A 19,348-nucleotide genomic window follows, 5' to 3' on the forward strand; every position below is an offset into this window, starting at 1 on the left:
AATCATAAAGGTAGGTTTCAGCTGAGGATTTCTACTTTCCAAAACACTAGACACTTGAGCACTTTCACAAATGATTTTTTTTTTCTTTCGTAGAATGATGAACAATCATGTTGCTCTTTCAACAATTGCATTGTTAAGATTCCTTAATTATTTGTATGTTTGATTTCTGGTCATGTGTGAATTTTGGCCAATTTGAATCACTTACAGAACATCATCCTCTATTTCCTAGGATTATGATCACTTACGACCTCTACAGCCCCACGCTTTGTCCTTTCAAAACTGAAGGCTTTTTATGCGACATCGGATAACCAAAACGGTACATTTACGGCAATGAAGATGATCGTTGCTCTTCAAAAAGGTCTTTGCAGGTCTGTAATTGGTCAGGTTTTTTTTTCTGCTGAATTGCCTTCAGTTTTGCTATGACGTGTGCGAGGGGTGTAAAGTAAACAGTGTAAGTGATCGTAACCCTTTGATGATAGAATGTGGAATCTCGGTTATCTCGATAATAATCCATGTCTTCTAAATAAAACATTTAAAACCTCCAGACCTTTTAAGGATTTGTCCCCATGGACATCTTCTCATTTTGAGAAAAAGTAAGAACTAATATTTTAAAATCAAATCTGTATATCTACATTTTTACATTAAGACATAAAAAATCGGCTTGTGTTCAAATAATATGCTGCTATCTTCTCTCCGCGTACGGAACAAAAATTTTTAAGGTCATAAAGTTTATCTTTTTGGGTGTGGCAATTATATTATATGATTTGTCAATCCCATCTATATTTTTGTATATTAACCTGGATGTTTACATTCAAGAGAAGTGAGGTTAGATGGTATTGGAAAATAACAATGCGCGTTTTCTGTGAAAGCTATTTCAGAGTGTAAATGAATGTTTTGGACCCATCGGCAATGACCTTATAGTCTCACATATAACCATTTGTAGTTATTCAACTGTTTTGTATTGATCCATCTCCATGAAATCTAAACATTTTATATATTGATACACATTATATGGATATAACATACGTAGTACTTTAATTACAGGATGCAGATATAACAAAGATGAGTGACCAGGGTGAGGAGTACCAGAGATCTTGGATACTTTACCAGTATCTAGACTGGTGGATAGGTAGTGAGGAAATAGTGGATATCAGGAGGAAAGGGGTAGATATACAGGAAAACGTAATCAACGCTGATAAAGACCTCATGCATGACAAATATATGACCGGTAGCAGGAGTGAAGGATTCGACATGAAAGGTTCAGACGGTGACTTCATGTTTATTGATAGAAACGTAGTAGTGTTGTGTCCTGACCAGATGAACAGTTTACCACCAAACCGAGATGATAAATCAGTTTTGTGGATGAGACCAGCTAATAGTAGGCCTGGTTATGTAACATTAGAAGTTGTTTATCTTGGGGGCCAGGTTAATACGGAATTTCATTACGCAATAGTGGAAGATCAAGAAGATCAGAAAGATCGATATTTCCTGTCAAGTGAAAAGTTTAAACAAAATTTAGTTAAAGCGATAGGTCATATCCTAAAGATTAGCACTGAAACGCACGGACCCGCTGCCACATTTCATGCTTGCAATGTTGACATGGATTATGCTGGTTCTTTCAAATGTCTTCATTGGCCCAAAGAAGCAAGTGAATGGGTGATTAGACCACGCCTCCATGGATGGCCAGATCAATCTTTGAAAGACGAGATCGTACATGATGGCTGTTATCTAGTCCCTAAGGGAGATATAACGTCACCCGACACATTCCTGCAATGGAGCATATCGTTTGCAACTGCTGAAAGGAAGCTCGTTTACTCTCTCAATCGTGTACAGTTTTTAGTGTATGGTCTCCTGAAGTACTTCCTCAAACAAATATCTGACACGTTAAAAGAGATCATCGGCGATACTGATATTCTATCATCATATATAATGAAAACTGTTGTATTCCATGCAGTTGATAAAACGCCTTGTTCATTATGGCAAGAGAAACACACATTTATCTGCTTCATGTTGTGTTTAAACATTTTGATAACCTGGGTAAAGGCTGGACATTGTCCGAATTACTTTATCCCAACTAACAACATGTTCCTTGGTAAATTTCACAGAGGAAATCAACAGAAACTTCTTCATTTCCTGCTAAATCTACATGATATGAAATGGGCATGTCTCTCAGTTGGAACCTTTATGCAACCAACTATAGGAGATGTCGTTGATAGACTTTGTAATGTAACACATGGACGTCTATCATTTCTGCCATCTCTATCAGAAAGCGAACGCGATTTAGAATTATTCAATTCTGCACGACAATACGATGCTACCTCGGCATCGCTCCCGGTATCATTAACACTCCTAAGTAAGACAAAGACGGAGAATAATGAATTCTTAGCCTACGTCACTACAACACACTCACTTTCAAATGTAGCGATGGACAAATTTCGTGAACATACGGCATGTAGAGGGAATAAAGAGAAATACAAATATTTAAGGAAATGCAAGATATTTCTATCACCTGGTGCCTCAGTGTGTACAAGTCCAGGACTGCTGGGATTGGCAACGTATTACTATCAAACTGGAAACTACACAAAAACATTGGACATATGTCGGCACAGGATCACATCATTTAAAATATGTTGTCCTCCAATCAACAAGGATATGAAGAAGTATGTAACTCTGTTCTGTGGCCGTGGTTATACTCTGTTCGCAAAATTTAAAGAAGCATATGCATCCCCAATATTTATACCCCACGATTGTTTATATCCATCAGAAATATACCAGATCACCAAAATCCAACGCGGAGATTGTCTGCCAATTCCCTCGCTCCCATACTCCGTTTTCCTGTCTTTTCTGTATTACAACGAACTAGGAGACACCAAAAGACGTGATGCAGCAGTGCTTGACCTCCGAATCATTAAGTATGATGAAAGCCGTGGATCTTCTGTTCTGGATAGTGTCTGGATTGTCCATAATATGTTGGGATTCTGTTACGAAATAGCTGGAGACACACAGAGGGCACTCATAGAATACAGAAACTCAATAGCGTGTAGCAGCGAAGTAACACAATTCATGAACAATGCAAAAGAGAGAATAGATCGTTTATAGTCATCATTTAACGAAAACTAATGAGAAGGACTCTTTGTCGTTTGGTTTACGGAGGTAAGTTGAGGAATGGCCAAGTATGTTTACGTTGGTGTCTGATGTCAAGTATGTTTACGATGGTGTCTGGTGCCAAGTATGTTTACGTTGGTGTCTGATGTCAAGTATATTTACGATGGTGTCTGGTGTCAATTATGTTTACATTGGTGTCTGGTGTCAAGTATGTTTACGATGGTGTCTGGTGCCAAGTATGTTTACGTTGGTGTCTGGTGTCAAGTATATTTACGATGATGTCTGGTGTCAAGTATGATGACGTTGGTGTCTGGTGTCAAGTATGTTTACGTTGGTTTCTGGTGCCAAGTATGTTTACGTTGGTGTCTGGTGTCAAGTATATTTACGATGATGTCCTGGTTCAAGTGATGATGACGTTGTGTCTGGTGTCAAGTATGATGACGTTGGTGTCTGATGTCAATTAGTTTACGTTGGTTTCTGTGCCAAGTATTTTATACGTTGTGTCCTGGTGTCAAATATGTTTACGATGATGGTCTGGGTGTTAAAGTATATTTTACGTTGGTGTATGGTGTCAGTATGATGACGTTGGTGTCCTGATGTCCCCAAGTATGTTTTACGAATGTAGTTCCTGAGTTCAAGTATGATGACTTTGGTGTCTGAATGTCCAGTATGTTTACGGATGGTGTCTGGTGTTAAGTCTGTTTGCGTTGGTGTCTTGTGTCCAAGTATGATTACGACGGTGTCTGGTGCTATTAATAGTTTACATTGGTGTCATGGTGTCCAAGTATTTTACGAAAGTGTCCTTGTTGTCAATTATGTTTACATTGGTGTCTGGAGTTGAGTATGTTGGCGTTGGGTGTCCGGTGTCCCCAGTATGTTCTCGTTATTGTCCTGATGGCAAGTAGGGTTTACGTTTGTGTCCTGTGTCAAGTACTGTTTACGTTGGTGGTAAGGTGTCAAGTATTATTAACTTAGGTGGTCGAGGTGTCAAGTAATGTTTACGTTGGTGTCTGGGGTCAAGTATTGTTTACGATGGTGTCTGGTGTCAAATATGTTTTACGTCATGCGTTTCTGCGTGTCAAGTATGTTTACGTTGGTGTTTGTATGTCAAGTATGTTTACGTTGGTTTTCTGGTGTCAATGTATGATTACGTTGGTGTCTGGTGTCAAATATGGTTACGTTGGTGTCTGATTTCAAGTATATTTACTATGGTGCTCTGTGTGTCAATTATGTTTACATTGGTGTCAGGTGTACAAGTATGTTTTATACGATGGTTGTCTGGTGCCCCAAGCTCATGCTTTACGTTGGGTTGTCTGGTGTCCCATGTAACTTTACGATGATGTCTGTTTTCAAGTAATGATGACGTTGGTGTCTGGTGTCAAGTATGTTTTACAGATGCGTTTCCTTGGTGCCATGGTATGTTTTACGTTTGGTGTCTGGTGTCAAATTATTTTTACGATGCATGTCTGGTGGTCAAGTTTGATGAACTTTGGGTGTCTGCTGTTCAAGTCATGATAGACGTTGGTCGTCTGATGTCATAGCTATGTTTACGTTCGGTTTCTGGTGAGGGCCAAATGTATGTTTACGTTGGTGTAATGGTGTCAAATTATGTTATACGAAGATGTCTGGTGTTAAGTTATATTTACGTTGGTCGTATGGTGGTCCATGTATGATGACGGTTGGTGGCTGATGTTCAGGTATGTTTTACGATGGTTGTCCGTGTGTCAAGTATGATGTAGTTGGTGTCTGAATGTTCAGTATGTTCTACGATGGTGTCCAGGTGGTGAAGTATGTTTTGCGTTGGTGTCTTGAGTCAAGTAGGTTTACGATGGTGTCTGGTGTCAAATTATGTTTACATTGGTGTCTGGTGTCAAGTATGTTTACGTAAGCTTGTCTTGTGTCAATTATGTTTACATTGGTGTCTGGAGTTGAGATATGTTGGCGTTGGTGTCTGGTGTCAAGTATGTTCACGTTATTGTCATGATGTCAAGTAGGTTTACGTTGGTGTCTGGTGTCAAGTATGTTTACGTTGGTGTCAGGTGTCAAGTATTTTACGTTGGTGTCTGGTGTCAAGTATGTTTACGTTGGTGTCTGGTGTCAAGTATGTTTACGATGGTGTCTGGTGTCAAATATGTTTACGTTGGTTCTGGTGTCAAGTATGTTTACGTTGGTGTCTGATGTCAAGTATGTTTACGTTGGTTTCTGGTGGTCAAGTATGTTTACGATGGTGTCTGGTGTCAAATATGGTTACATTGGTGTCTGGAGTCGAGTATGTTGACGTTGGTGTCCTGGTATCAAGTATTTTTTTGTTGGTGTCAGGTGTCAAGTATGATGACTTTGGTGTCTGATTTGTAGCATGTTTTCGTTTGTGTCTGGTGTCAAGTATGTTCACGTTATTGTCTGATGTCAAGTAGGTTTACGTTGGTGTCTGGTGTCAAGTATGTTTACGTTGGTGTCTGGTGTCAAGTATGTTTACGTTGGTGTCTGGTGTCAAGTATGTTTACGTTGGTTTCTGGTGTCAAGTATGTTTACGTTGGTGTCTGGTGTCAAGTATGTTTACGATGATGTCTGGTGTCAAGTATATTTACGTTGGTGTCAGGTGTCAAGGATGTTTACGATGGTGTCTGGTGTCAAATATGTTTACGTTGGTTTCTGGTGTCAAGTATGTTTACGTTGGTGTCTGATGTCAAGTATGTTTACGTTGGTTTCTGGTGTCAAGTATGTTTACGCGATGGTGTCTGGTGTCAAATATGTTTACATTGGTGTCCTGGAGTCGAGTATGTTGACGTTGGTTTCTGGTATCAAGTATGTTTTGTTGGTGTCTGGTGTCAAGTATGATGACTTTGGTGTCTGATTTGTAGCATGTTTTCGTTTGTGTCTGGTGTCAAGTATGTTAACGTTTTAGTCTAGTATCCAACATGTTAACGTTGGTGTCTGGTGTCAAGTATGTTAACGTTGGTTTCTAGTGCTGTTGCCCACTATCATTAAATTTTTGTCTTCTTAATTTGTGTTACCAACATCAGTTGTGATACTTTTCAATAGCTAAAAATAATGCTTTTATATCAAAAACATATCCAAATATCAAGATATTGTGTTTGATATACGACATTGTCACCGCTGTTCATTTGACTATACATGTAGGTATGCCCATCAGAAGGATAAAACAACAACAATAGTCTGTCGAAAGAATCCAGATAGGATTGCTAAACATTAACTGTTTATGTGTAATTTTGTCTATTAATGTAATATACATTGTGGAATTGAAGATGGAAGATTGATATAAATAACAATAGATAGTTTCATTCATTGTGTAAAGTATTTATTGTTCTATACCTCTTTTTTGTAGTTTTCTATGTAGAACCACGGTAGCCGAGTGTTAAGATTATAAGACTCTTTCATATGTGGAATGAAGGATAGGGATATTCTACCCGAGGGTCACAAAATGTACTAAAACCCGAGGCTTGCCGAGGGTTTTGCAACATTTTGTGATACCGAGGGGTTAGAATATCCCTATCCTTCATATCCACTTATGAAAGAGTATTTTTCTTTCATACCTCGACGTTTTATTGCAATTTTACAACTATAATATCCCGCCATTTTGAAATAATTCGAAGAAATACACGACTGAAAGACAATTTTTCATACATGAAAATTTACGTGATACTTTCAACAAAAATTCCGTTGTTTGCATCTTTAAAAGTAAAACCAGTCAAGTTTGTGAAAAAAAATGTTAAAATTTTTACCGAGGAAATAGAAATTTTGTTGACGCTGTGACCTCACGAGGCTTTATTGCATGGGTAGCCATGCAATACAGCCTCAGGCGGCATGAGTGTATTGCCCTAGACCAGCCAGTATTACACCCGTGGGTATGAAAGAAATAATAATTGATCTTTTCGTACACTGTTCTAAATCAAAATAAATAATGAGTACCTGGTTACCCTAATTGAGGATCGTTTGCTTAATGTAATGTAATAATATATAAAATTATATTACACATGATTCATGTGTCTATTTTGGCTCTTAATCTATTTATTTAGGTTCAATAATTATGTGTGTGATAGGGAATGCACTCATTGTTACCAGTGATATCTGTAGAATGTGAAATTACCATTTTAGATTATATAACATATGTATAAATCCATGTGCTTGAATCCTGTTGAATAATTGTCTACATTAAACAGTTTTCCCATAAACTTTGCGTCGTAAGTTCAAAACAGGGTAGATACCAAGTTACTAACAGGTGTTTGGTGTTTTTACTCCTGATACTTCAAAAACACTTCCTAAAATGACGCTGACTGTATATGGGTCGTTAACCCAATCGAACTAAACTAAATCAAATTATATTGTAGTTTGCTGGTTTGATTTCTAAAAATTGATACCATTAAAGGATGGTTCCAAGTTAAATTTTTTTTAAATCAAATTTTATAAGTAAAACATTCCTGTTACCAAAATGTTCACTTCATATTTGTTAGATAATTAGATCATGAATTTTCACAACATGAAACTATTTTGTATTCTAAATGTTTAAAAGTGTGGCGGGAAATGATAAACATCAGATATAGGGTGTTAAAAGCCCATTATGCTTTTGCAATATAATTTATTCTAAAAAATACCAAATTCTACTTCATGATTAAAATTAATTTATTGATGACAAAATGAGTTAATGTACAATGCTATAAAAAAAAACTTGTAATTAAGATGAAGAAATACTCATAATTCCTCGAGCTACTATCATTGACTATGATATATTCCTTTTAGTTGTATATCATTTATTAAATTTGACAATATTAAAAAAGTCACATTCTTTAAATTCGTAAAATAAGTGATCCGTGAACGAGATTAATAGCGAGAGAAAATGGAAATCGTGAAACACGTGAAACAGTAATCACTGGTATAAGTCTCTGTATTTAGAATGAAACTCAAGTGTGAACAAAACTATCTAAATTGAATTTATTATGGGGTGTTTGTAGAATTCTGAAAAAAACATAATGAGACTTAATGTCTAGAAACATTGACCTATTTTGTTTTGTAAGTAAAACAGGGTCAGGATTTACCTATTCTGGATTATACATTATGTCGACAATTGTTACAACTTTTTCATATAAATATACGTGCTTGTCTTGTATAATGTTATCGTTTTTGAATGAGTGAAATGTGTTTTGTAGATAGACAATTAATGCTATTTTTATCATGTTAAATATTAATTAAGTTTTAAGTTATATCAGCTTGGTTGGATGTATCGATATGATAAGGTGAAATTTACTTGAATAGAAAATAATCTCCGGGATGGAGGGACTACAGTATGTTAAAATACTAACTTGTTCAGGGTCTAACTATAAAGACTATAGTAGATTGGGATAATAAATGTATAGCGACATTCTCAAAGCTATATTTTCAGATTTAATTTTGTTCTTAGATATATTTTAGGCCGTAACATTTTAAAAACATGAATATCATTTAACATGCAGTAAGGGAGATAATCATCGGTTTGATAAGTATATTTGTGTCAAATAAATATATAAAAAATCATAGTTGTAAGAAAGATTTATTTGGTGGATTTTCAGCTAAGCAGTTGACGTAACGTTTAGTGATTGGTAACTGCAAAAACTTATATTTGATGAAATTAAATGCTTTCGCACAAATAAAGATGTTTTAGTGGTTTTTAAAATTATTATCATCACAAAAATTTTCACTGATATAAATACTACTAGCAGTATTATATCGAAACTGATGCTGTTTAGACAATAAGGATCAAAGATAAACATTATATTTCAGTCGAAATGCTACTACTCTGAAAAGTCATCATCAAATAGGTTATGGTATATATATCGTGTCTTATTAATCTTGGATACTGAAACTAAATCACCAGACTTCATTTCCATATTATATACTATGGCATTTACTGTATAGTTTTGTCTCTGATACTGAAACCAAATCACCAGACTTCATCTCCAAGTTATATACTATAGATTTACTGTATGGTCTTGTTTCTGATACTGAAACCACATCACAAGAGTCATATTTAAGATGTTTTTTTACGGATAACAGTAGATACTTTGATGAGAATTAATTTATGATATCAACAAATTATTTAGATGTTCGAACATTTTGCAACATTCAATCAAAGAAAATGTTTGTTACATTAACAAATTTAAAATTAAGATAACGTAGGTACTTATATTTGCTTTATTTATATAAATATACTTTTATAGAATATATATACAATCGCGATGGCATAACGTTGTATCAATATATTGGTTCGAGATACTTCGGTTGATTTTTTGTGTTTCCTGCTGATTTACAGAAACAACATTACAAATGTTGAATAGACTGTAATTGATTACCATAGTAAATTTTTTTAGTATAATATATCATTATCTGTGATATTATAAGGTAATATATATTGTGCTCAAAAAATGTTTAAAGTTGAAAATTAACTTAATTCTCAAAAAGTAAAATTACATTCTGGGACCATTAAATCAGACTAGGTTGATAATTAGAGAAAGAAAGTCATTTTCCCAAGACAATTGTTTTGATAGCATGCAATATTGCTTTTTTATTGATGGTTGTTTTGATATATAATTTTGTAATTAATGAATCCGAAGCTAATTTATGTCTTATTGTTATGTACTGCCATCTATGTAATGGTAACATAGATATAGAATGATGTACATCTTAATTGACTGCTTGTCGTTATATATCATTACGTACTTTACCGAGTTAATTTCTTTATTTCTTACCTGTTGGCATTGACTGCAAAAACAGTAAAATGCTATATTTAGAAGCATTTTGTAATGCTATTTTCCCAAAGCACGTGTCATGAAGATATTCTGAAGATTCATGAAGATAATGCTTGACCGATATGATCAATATCTCCGACGAAATCAAAATATTTTGACTATGTTTTATGAAGTGTGAATATTAAATTCTTTGAAAAAAGACTGAATTGTCACATTTTATATTTTCAGTTTATTAAATAACCAAGTTCTATCGAGAGTTTGTTCTTCCTTACACCCGTTTAGATCTCTGTTACTGATTAAACTAAAGGAATATTAGTCAAACTATTGTTTGATCTGTTTGATTCTAACGTAATGCTACATTTCAAATTATTTAAATATCTTGAAACATTTCTGTGATAGGTTTAACAAATAGTTCCGAATAGTTGTAGGTAGGTGGTATCTTATTCGTTATGGAGGACCTATTTATCTGATCCGAGATAAATTTATACGGCCTAACTAAATTAGTGAACTAAATAAAAATTGGAATAAAAAAGGACAATTTAAACTTTACAGCCTCTCAGTTAACTAAATACAAAATTGAATAATATTTCGTTATTGAAAAGGTTCTGCATGATAAAAAACTTTATTTTTGTTCTAATAATTTAATTTACCAATTTTTGTAAATTATCACATTTCCTTTTTGGAATAAGTTTTCTTTATTTGAAGTTAACTATAACATTTTTTCTGTGACCAGGAGTGGTTTTATTTACGAGTCTACTACGTTTGTGTCACTGAGTATGAAGAACATAATCAGATTCTTGTGAATGTTGACGTGAAGCACTGTTTGATAAATATAAGTCAAACCGTGAATCTAAATAAAAATATAATTTCATGTCATTTTCTGGTTCAAGTTTCATAGTTTTATATTTTGTCTTTTGATTTTATAACATGTGTTTATAATCGACATTGTGTACGAGGAAGTAAACGTCCGAGTTAGATCTCCGTTGTGATAAACTAACATTTAACTGTTAGCCATACAATGGTCAGAATCTGGCTGGGTTTTAATTTTAGTACAAGGATAATTTTCAGTTCTATTTATATATCTTCAGCAATAAAATAAGACAGAAATGAAAAAAAGTTCAAATACACTATGGTTATGTAAACGATAATAGTTTTGCTTTGAGATTCTGGAACAAAATCAGATCAAAACTTTTAAAATTAAATTTGTGGGTTTTTTTTAAAAAAGAGATACAGACATAAGGATGGTTATTTTGTTAATCGTGGTTTAAAATGATTTGACCAATCAGGCAAAAACCTTCAAGTCATTATATTACACTGCAATGCAATTGGTGTCTTTTTGCATTTTTTATTTAGAATAAATTTCGTTTTTCATATTGCATATCTTAAGAGCCATTAACGTTAACGATTAATTATGGTACATGTACTTCTCCATTCTGATCAGTCCATGGTTTTCCAGAGTTTTCATATTGACATATACAAAAGAAAGCATTTCTAATATCAACGAGTAATGTTTTATCTCTGGTTTTTAGTCAAGGACTGATCTTTAAAATAAATTTCAGTTTGTATGTGAGAAAAAGAGAGGAGGGAGAAGCGAAGTTATACTTTTGAACAATACATAAAACAGTAACTTAAAATAAATTCTGGCTACTGTACGCGCCAGGCTAGTCGGCAAAAAAGTATTTGTGTTCGAGTTGTTATATAGAAGTAGATAGTGGAGCTTATACTACACAAGATACCAAGTCACGTCATGGTTCATCGCGTATAACGCGAAAGTAGGAACTTCCTCGTTCTAAATATAGCTTAACTTGTACACAACCCGAACGAAAGAGAGAACACACCTTGTCATCAAATGATGTTTTTGTGAATATCAACAAAGTTACAGTTGATGGATAATATGTCTAAATTATTTACAGATATTTAAAACGTCACATTTAAGATGGCGACGACTCTCCACTTCAGGATGGCGCTAAAGTGACAATTTACATCTTCTTACATCGGCTTCCAATGTAATTGTTCAAAATCAGCATTTCTTTATTGTCGAAAAACAAACTGTAAATTTAATTTATCAAATACTCCTTGATTCTATTTCTGCTGGTCTTGTTAAACGTACATATATATTCGTCAATCTAATTTAACCATTGTTTTGTACCTATATATCTCAGTTTAATGATTCAAAGCGTTTGACACGAGTATATCAAATTCTATATGATACGAGTTAAGTGTATTGATGTAACATGTTAATATGGGAAGTGTACATCTACACTACATGTGTTTATACCTATACGTTCTTCATTGTTACTTTCATAATCTTAACCATTCTATTTATAGATAACTATCGGTATTAAAGGTACAGAATATATGTTGTTCACATTAGCCATGACATGAATCTTCATGTATACAACTTAAGTAGGATTAACCCGTTTCTAAAAAAATTGTTTAGTTAGAAAGCGAAAATTATGTGGAGAAATTGACATAAATTGTTAATATGACTGACGTGTCATCAACAAAAATCGACTCCTCACTTTGTTACTGTATGATAAGCAATGTGGGATGATGGAAATGTGTTTGCCACACATCAATGGGTGTTCTAATATGTTCTTATTTTCACGAAAGGCATATCATTATACAATACCATTTCACTGTAAGTCCCACAACAGTTATTGACTTGACACAGAGTGGAAAAAGTTGTTTGACAAAGAAGATAAATTAACAGACCTTTGGTTAATATCGTGTAACAGACGTTAATGTATTAATGTAAGAATCATAGACATAGAATAATTCCTACAACCGATACCGGGCTTAATGGTATTGAGTGTAGTTAAAAATGATTTTTGTAAGATATTTCCTAATATAACAAATATAGAATTACCCATACACACATACATAACACATAACGGACCTGGATAACAAGGGACATAACTCTCTCATCATATTATTATAAAAGCGTCACGATATGTACATCATATGAATCGGAGACCACACAGAGTTTAAGTACACAAAATCTTGCTTTTTAAAAACATAAATAAGAACAATACCATATTGTTTTATTTCTTTAAGAATTAAACTGCTTTCTATTACGTTAAAATGATATAACTAAAGACTGAAGGAAACTAAATAAATGCCTTAATTTTGTTATTGTTTTACATTTAATTACAAGTAATTTATGGTACTATATATATATCATAACAAAACAAAAAGTCACATATTTACAAAATCAGAATTAAAACAGACCAATGTCATCAGCCAATACACAAGTTTAGGTAGGGTATTGAGATGGTTGAATAAATAAAAAAGTTTTTTTTATTTAAGCATTGATGTCACTATTTTTTAACTTCATCCGGGTATGAATGAAATTTTATTTGCAAACTGTGTGAATCCTCGTGAAGTTGAGCATCGCTTCCAGTAAATATGCAAAGGAAGTCTTTGCAGGCTTGTTATTGGTCAATATTCTTTTACTGAACTGCCAGGGATTGAAGAAATTGTAAGTGATCGTAACCGTTGGAAATCAAGAATGCCAAAACATGTACAAACGAGTTGAAAAATAAGATACAACGAAACGTAAAATCAATAGTTCATTGTTATCGCCATCTCAGTAAAAGTTATACAAACATTGAAATTGATTCCATTTACATTTCGTTTCATTTTTTAGAAAGAACAAACATGATATTTGATGAGGTATTTTTTAGATGTCAAACGGATTATTTTATTTTAAGGAAGGAACAAAACAAACTAAGCAACCAAATAATACATCTAAATTTTGAGTTAAAGACCAAACATTCAACCTGTGTTCAAATAAGAGAACGAAACATAAATCTAAACGACACAAAGTCCATCATATTGGATGTGGCAGTTATATTATATTACATGTCAATGCCATTGAGATTTTTGTATATTGACGTACGTTAATTTTCAAGACAACCTGATATTGGAAAAAATGACCAATGCGCGTATTCTGTGAAAGCTATTTCAGCGTGAATAGATATATTTTAGGTTTTATTATTTTTCTTGGTTTTTTCCGCCAATCTCATTGGACGTCGGTACCCCACGTGACTACCTATAAAACAATGATCGACTGATAAAAGTTGATTGATAAAAAGTTTATTGACCGATCTGTCTATAGGGATTTCCCGATTCAGTGCATCAAAGCGTCGAAATCATTTAAGCGTTTGAATGCGACATGCAGTATAACGTTGATAAATTAAGCCTCTCTAATATGCCGATTTTGTTGGTAACACATTTTCTTCAAACACAGCGAATGAAAGACAGATGGGTTTGCCTCTCTGCCGGTACTCTTGATGAGAAATGAACATACAAAGATGTAATTATCAATTATGATACACGTATAGGTGGTGCTTTTATTTAATCAGTAATATAAGCTACACACGTCGTTTATCGGACATTAAGAACTATGAAAACTGCAGTATGATGATGCATTCGCCATTTTCTTATTGTACATGTATCTTGAAATCAGGATTAAATAGCAAAACTGTATCTTAATCCTCGTATCATTGGTATGATCATTTTGATTATTTACTCATTCAATTTCTGGATATATATCCTGAAATACAAATGCAGATTTTTTACACTAAATTGTTGGATGTCTTCTTATTTATTGCTTGTAAAGAAAAACCAATTTAAATAATAAAACAATTGTAGCATTTTGAATTCGGTCGATGCATGTTTTTTACTGACACTAAGACAAATTATCAACCTCGGACTACGTCCTCGGTCGATAATTTTTCGTTGGTCAATAAAAACATGCATCGACCTCATCAAAATGCTATAAGTGTATGATATTTCCTTATTACTAATGCTTTAGACCCATAGACAATGACCTGTATGGTTTTGTATATACATATTTATTCATTCAGCTACAACGTTATATTTTGTATTTATTCATTGGAATATCCCGTGATATCTAAACACTATTGACACACATTTATATTGATATTGTATACGTAATATATTTATTTTTATTTTCAGGGTCCAGATATAACAAAGATGAGTGACTAGAGTGAGGAGTACCAGAGATCCTGGATACTTTACCAGTATCTAGACCGGTGGGATAGGTAGTGAGGAAACAGTGGATATCAGGAGGAAAGAGACAGATATAGAGGAAACAAATAACAAACGCTAATACAGATAACAAGTGTGATATATATATAACAGGCAGCATAGTGAAGGATTCAAAATGAAAGGTTCAGACGGTGACATAATGTGTATTGAAAGAAATGTAGTAGTATTGTGTCATAATCAAATGAACAGTGTACCACAAAACACAAGGTGGTAAATCAGTTTTGTGGATGAGACCGGCTAATAGTAGACCTGGTTATGTAAGATTAGAAGTTGTTTATCTGGGACGACAGATAAGTACTGATTTTTACAGCGCTATAGTACCTGTGGGAGATCAATATTTCCTGTCAAGTGAAGTTTTTCAAAAGAAATTTATAGATTTGATGGGTCATTACCTACAGATCGACGCTGAAATCCACGGGCCAGCTGCCGCTTTTCAGACTTATGGCGTTAAAATATACACTGTTGGATCTTTCAAATGTATTAATTGGCCCAAAGAAGCAAATGAGTGGGTAATTAGACCACGCCTCCATGGATGGCCAGATAAAACTTTGAGAGACAAGATAGTACATGATGGCTGTCATCTAGTCCCTGTAGGAGATAAAACGTCCCCCGATACATTCCTACAATGGAGAATATCGTTTGCAACTGCTGAAAGGACGCTCGTTTACTCTCTCAGTCGTGTACAGTTTTTAGTGTATGGTCTCCTGAAGTACTTCCTCAAACAGATATCTGACACCTTAAAACAGATTCTCGGCGATACCGATATTCTATCATCATATATAATAAAAACTATTGTATTCCATGCAGTTGAGAAAACGCCATGTTCATTATGGCAAGAGAAACACACATTTATTTGCTTCATGTTGTGTTTAAACATTTTGATAACCTGGGTAAAGGCTGGACATTGCCCGAATTACTTTATCCCAACTAACAACATGTTCCTTGGCAAAGTTCACGGAGAAAATAAACAGAAACTCCTCCATTTCCTCCTAAGTTTACATGATATGAAATGGGGATGTCTTTCAGTTGGGACCTTTATACAACCAACTATAGGAGACGTTGTTGACAATATTTGGATTGGAACAAATGGACCATTGTGTCCATGTTTGTGTTTTCCATCTATACCAGAATGCGAACGAGACCTAGAATTATTCCGTTCAGCAACGCAATACAGTTCTACATCGGCGTCGCTCCCAGTATCGTTAACACTCCTATGTAAGTCAAAGACGGACAATGATGAATTCGTAACATACGTCACTACAATACACTCACTTTCATGTGTAGCGATGGACAAATTCCGTGAACATACGACATATAGGGGAAACAAAGAGAAATACAAATATTTAAGGAAATGCAAGAGATATCTATCACCTAGTGCCTCGGTGTGTACCAGTCCAGGACTGCTAACATTGGCAACGTATTACTATCAAACTGGGAACTACACAAAAACATTGGATATATGTCGGCACATGACTACATCATTTAAAATATTTAGTCCTTTAACCTATAAGGAAATGAAGACGTATCATACTGTGATTTGTGGCCGCGGTTACACTCTGTTCCAAAAATTTAAACAAACGTATACGTCACCAATAATACTATCAGACGATTTTTTCTATCCATCAGAAATATACCAGATAATTAGATTCCAACGTACAAATTCTGTGCTTTTCCCCTCGCTATCATACTCCGTGTTCCTGTCTTTTCTGTGCTTCCACAAACTTGGTGACACCAGAAGACGTGATGAAGCAGTGTGTGACCTCCAAGTTGTTAAATATTATGAAAGCAAAAAGGCTTTAGATATAAGTGTTAGCCGAGATGATGAGAGTTCGGTTTTCCTTGGTAACTGGATAGTCCACAATATGTTGGGGTTCAGTTATGAATTAATTGGAGACACACAGAGGGCACTCAGAGAATACAACCAGTCTATAGCTAAAGATGATATAGAAAAATATGCGAACAATGCCAAAGAGAGAATACATCGTTTACAGTCGTCATTATAAACTACCTTTACGTTGGTGTCTGGTATCAAGTATGTTTACGTTGGTGTCTGGTGTCAAGTATATTTACGTTGGTGTCTGGTGTCAAGTATATTTACGTTGGTGTCTGGTATCAAGTATGTTTACGTTGGTGTCTGGTGTCAAGTATGTTTACGTTGGTGTCTGGTATCAAGTATGTTTACGTTGGTGTCTGGTATCAAGTATGTTGACGTTGGTGTCTGGTGTCAAGTATGTTGACGTTGGTGTATGGTATCAAGTATGTTTACGTTGGTGTCTGGTGTTAAGTATGTTTACGTTGGTGTCTGGTTTCAAGTACGTTCACGTTTATGTCTGGTGTAAAGTATGTTTACGTTGGTGTCAGTGTCCAGTATGTTTACGTTGTTGTCTGGTGTCCACTATGTTTACGTTGGTGTCTGGTGTCAAGTATATTTACGTTTGTGTCTGATGTCAAGTATGTTTACGTTGGTGTCTGGTGTTAAGTATGTTTACATCGGTGACTGGTTTTTACGTTCACTTTGGTGTCTGGTGTCAAGTATGTTTACGTTGGTGTCTGGTGTGAAGTATGTTTACGTTGGTGTCTGTGTCAAGTATGTTTACGTTGGTGTCTGGTGTCAAGTATGTTTACGTTGGTGTCTGGTGTCAAGTATGTTTACGTTGGTGTCTGTGTACAAGTATGTTTACGTTGGTGTCCAGTATGTCAAGTATGCTTACGTTGGTGTCATGGTGTCCAAGTATGTTAAACTTTGGTGTCTGGTTGTCCAGTACGTTCACGTTGGTGTTTCTGGTGTCAAGTATGTTTACGTTGTGTCTAAGTACAATGTATGTTGACGTTGGTGTATATGTGTCAAGTATGTTTACGTTGGTGTCTGGTGTCCAAGTATGTTTTACGTTGATGTCTGGTGTCAAGTATGTTTACGTTGGTGTCTGGTGTCAAGTATGTTTACGTTGGAGTCTGGTGTCAAGTATGTTTTACGTTGGTGTCTGTGTCAAGTATGTTTACGTTGGTGTCTGTGTGTCAGTATGTTACGTTGGTGTCTGGTGTCAAGTATGTTTACGTTGGTGTCAAGGTCAATGTATGTTGACGTTGGTGTCTGGTGTCCAGTATGTTTACGTTGGTGTCTGGTGCCAAGTATGTTTACGTTTGTGTCTGGTGTAAGTATGTTTACGTTGGTGTCTGGTGTCAAGTATGTTTACGTTGGTGTCTGTGTCAGTAGTATGTTTACGTTGGTGTCTGGTGTCAAGTATGTTTAACTTTGGTGTCTAGTGTCAAGTATGTTTACGTTGGTGTCTGGTGTCAAGTATGTTTTCGTTGGTGTCTGGTATCAAGTATGTTTACGTTGGTGTCTGGTGTCAAGTATGCTTACTTTGGTGTCTGGTGTCAAGTATGTTGCGTTGGTGTCTGGTGTCAAGTATGTTTACGTTGGTGTCTGGTGTCAGTATGTTTACGTTGGTGTCTGGTGTCAGTATGTTTACGTTGGTGTCATGGTGTCAAGTATGTTTACGTTGGTGTCTGGTGTCAAGTACGTTTACGTTGGTGTCTGGTGTCGAGTATGTTTACGTTGGTGTATATTGTACAAGTATGTTTACGTTGTGTCTGGTGTCCAGTATGTTTACGTTGGTGTCTGGTGTCAAGTATGTTTACGTTGGTGTCTGGTGTCAAGTAATGTTTACGTTGGTGTCTGGTGTCAAGTATGTTTTTGCGTTGGGTCTGGTGTCAAGTATGTTTACGTTGATGTCTGGTGTCATTGTCAGTATGTTTACGTTGTTTGGTGTCTGGTGTCTGTGTTAAGTAGTTTACGTCGGTGTTGGTTCAACGTTACGTTGGTGTCTGGTGTCAAGTATGTTTACGTGAAGTATGTTTACGTTGTGTCTGATGTCAATGTTGACGTTGGTGTCTGGTGTCAAGTATGTTTTCGTTGGTGTCTGGTGTCAAGTATGTTTACGTTGGTGTCTGGTGGTACAAGTATGTTTACGTTGGTGTCTGGTGTCAAGTATGTTTACGTTGGTGTCTGGTGTCCAGTATGTTGACGTTGGTGTTCTGGTCAAGTATGTTTATTTGGTGTCTGGTGTCAAGTATGTTTTACGTTGGTGTCTGGTGTCAAGTATGTTTTCGTTGGTGTCTGGTGTCAAGTATATTGACGTTGGTGTCTGGTGTCAAGTATGTTGACGTTGGTGTCTGGTGTCAAGTATGTTTACGTTGGTGTATGGTGTCAAGTATGTTTTACGTTGGTGTCTAGTGTCACAGTATGTTTACGTTGGTGTCTGGTGTCAAGTATGTTTACGTTGGTGTCTGGTGTCAAGTATGTTTACGTTGGTGTCTGGTGTCAAGTATGTTCACGTTGGTGTCTGATGTCAAGTATGTTCACATTGGTGTCTGGTGTCAAGTATGTTCACGTTGGTGTCTGGTGCTGCCGTCCACTATCTTTA

General features: G+C 35.3%; 2 protein-coding genes across 3 annotated transcripts; both read left to right on the forward strand.

The window, feature by feature from the left end:
- The first annotated feature begins 962 nt into the window (after positions 1-962).
- On the forward strand, positions 963-15,099 carry LOC138312983 (uncharacterized). Of its 2 annotated transcripts, XM_069253676.1 has the most exons (3): positions 963-3,153; positions 11,759-11,851; positions 14,829-15,099. In XM_069253676.1, the coding sequence occupies exon 1, from the start codon at positions 1,063-1,065 to the stop codon at positions 3,097-3,099; it is 2,037 nt and encodes a 678-aa protein (XP_069109777.1). In that variant the 5' UTR covers positions 963-1,062; the 3' UTR covers positions 3,100-3,153; positions 11,759-11,851; positions 14,829-15,099. The 2 variants fall into 2 exon arrangements, with proteins under 2 accessions (XP_069109777.1, XP_069109776.1); XM_069253675.1 differs by lacking the exon at positions 11,759-11,851 and having other exon boundaries at positions 14,829-15,096.
- Positions 15,100-15,301: 202 nt separating this feature from the next.
- On the forward strand, positions 15,302-16,924 carry LOC138312985 (uncharacterized). The gene has a single exon (XM_069253677.1). The coding sequence runs from the start codon at positions 15,302-15,304 to the stop codon at positions 16,922-16,924; it is 1,623 nt and encodes a 540-aa protein (XP_069109778.1).
- Positions 16,925-19,348: the final 2,424 nt, after the last annotated feature.

The sequence above is a fragment of the Argopecten irradians genome, unplaced genomic scaffold (genome assembly GCF_041381155.1).
Source record: "Argopecten irradians isolate NY unplaced genomic scaffold, Ai_NY scaffold_0551, whole genome shotgun sequence".
NCBI lineage: Eukaryota > Metazoa > Mollusca > Bivalvia > Pectinida > Pectinidae > Argopecten > Argopecten irradians.

Bases quoted from the DNA above. Each gene is read 5' to 3' on its own strand.
- LOC138312983 (XM_069253676.1), top strand. From the start codon at position 1,063: ATGAGTGACCAGGGTGAGGAGTACCAGAGATCTTGGATACTTTACCAG.
- LOC138312985 (XM_069253677.1), top strand. From the start codon at position 15,302: ATGGGTCATTACCTACAGATCGACGCTGAAATCCACGGGCCAGCTGCC.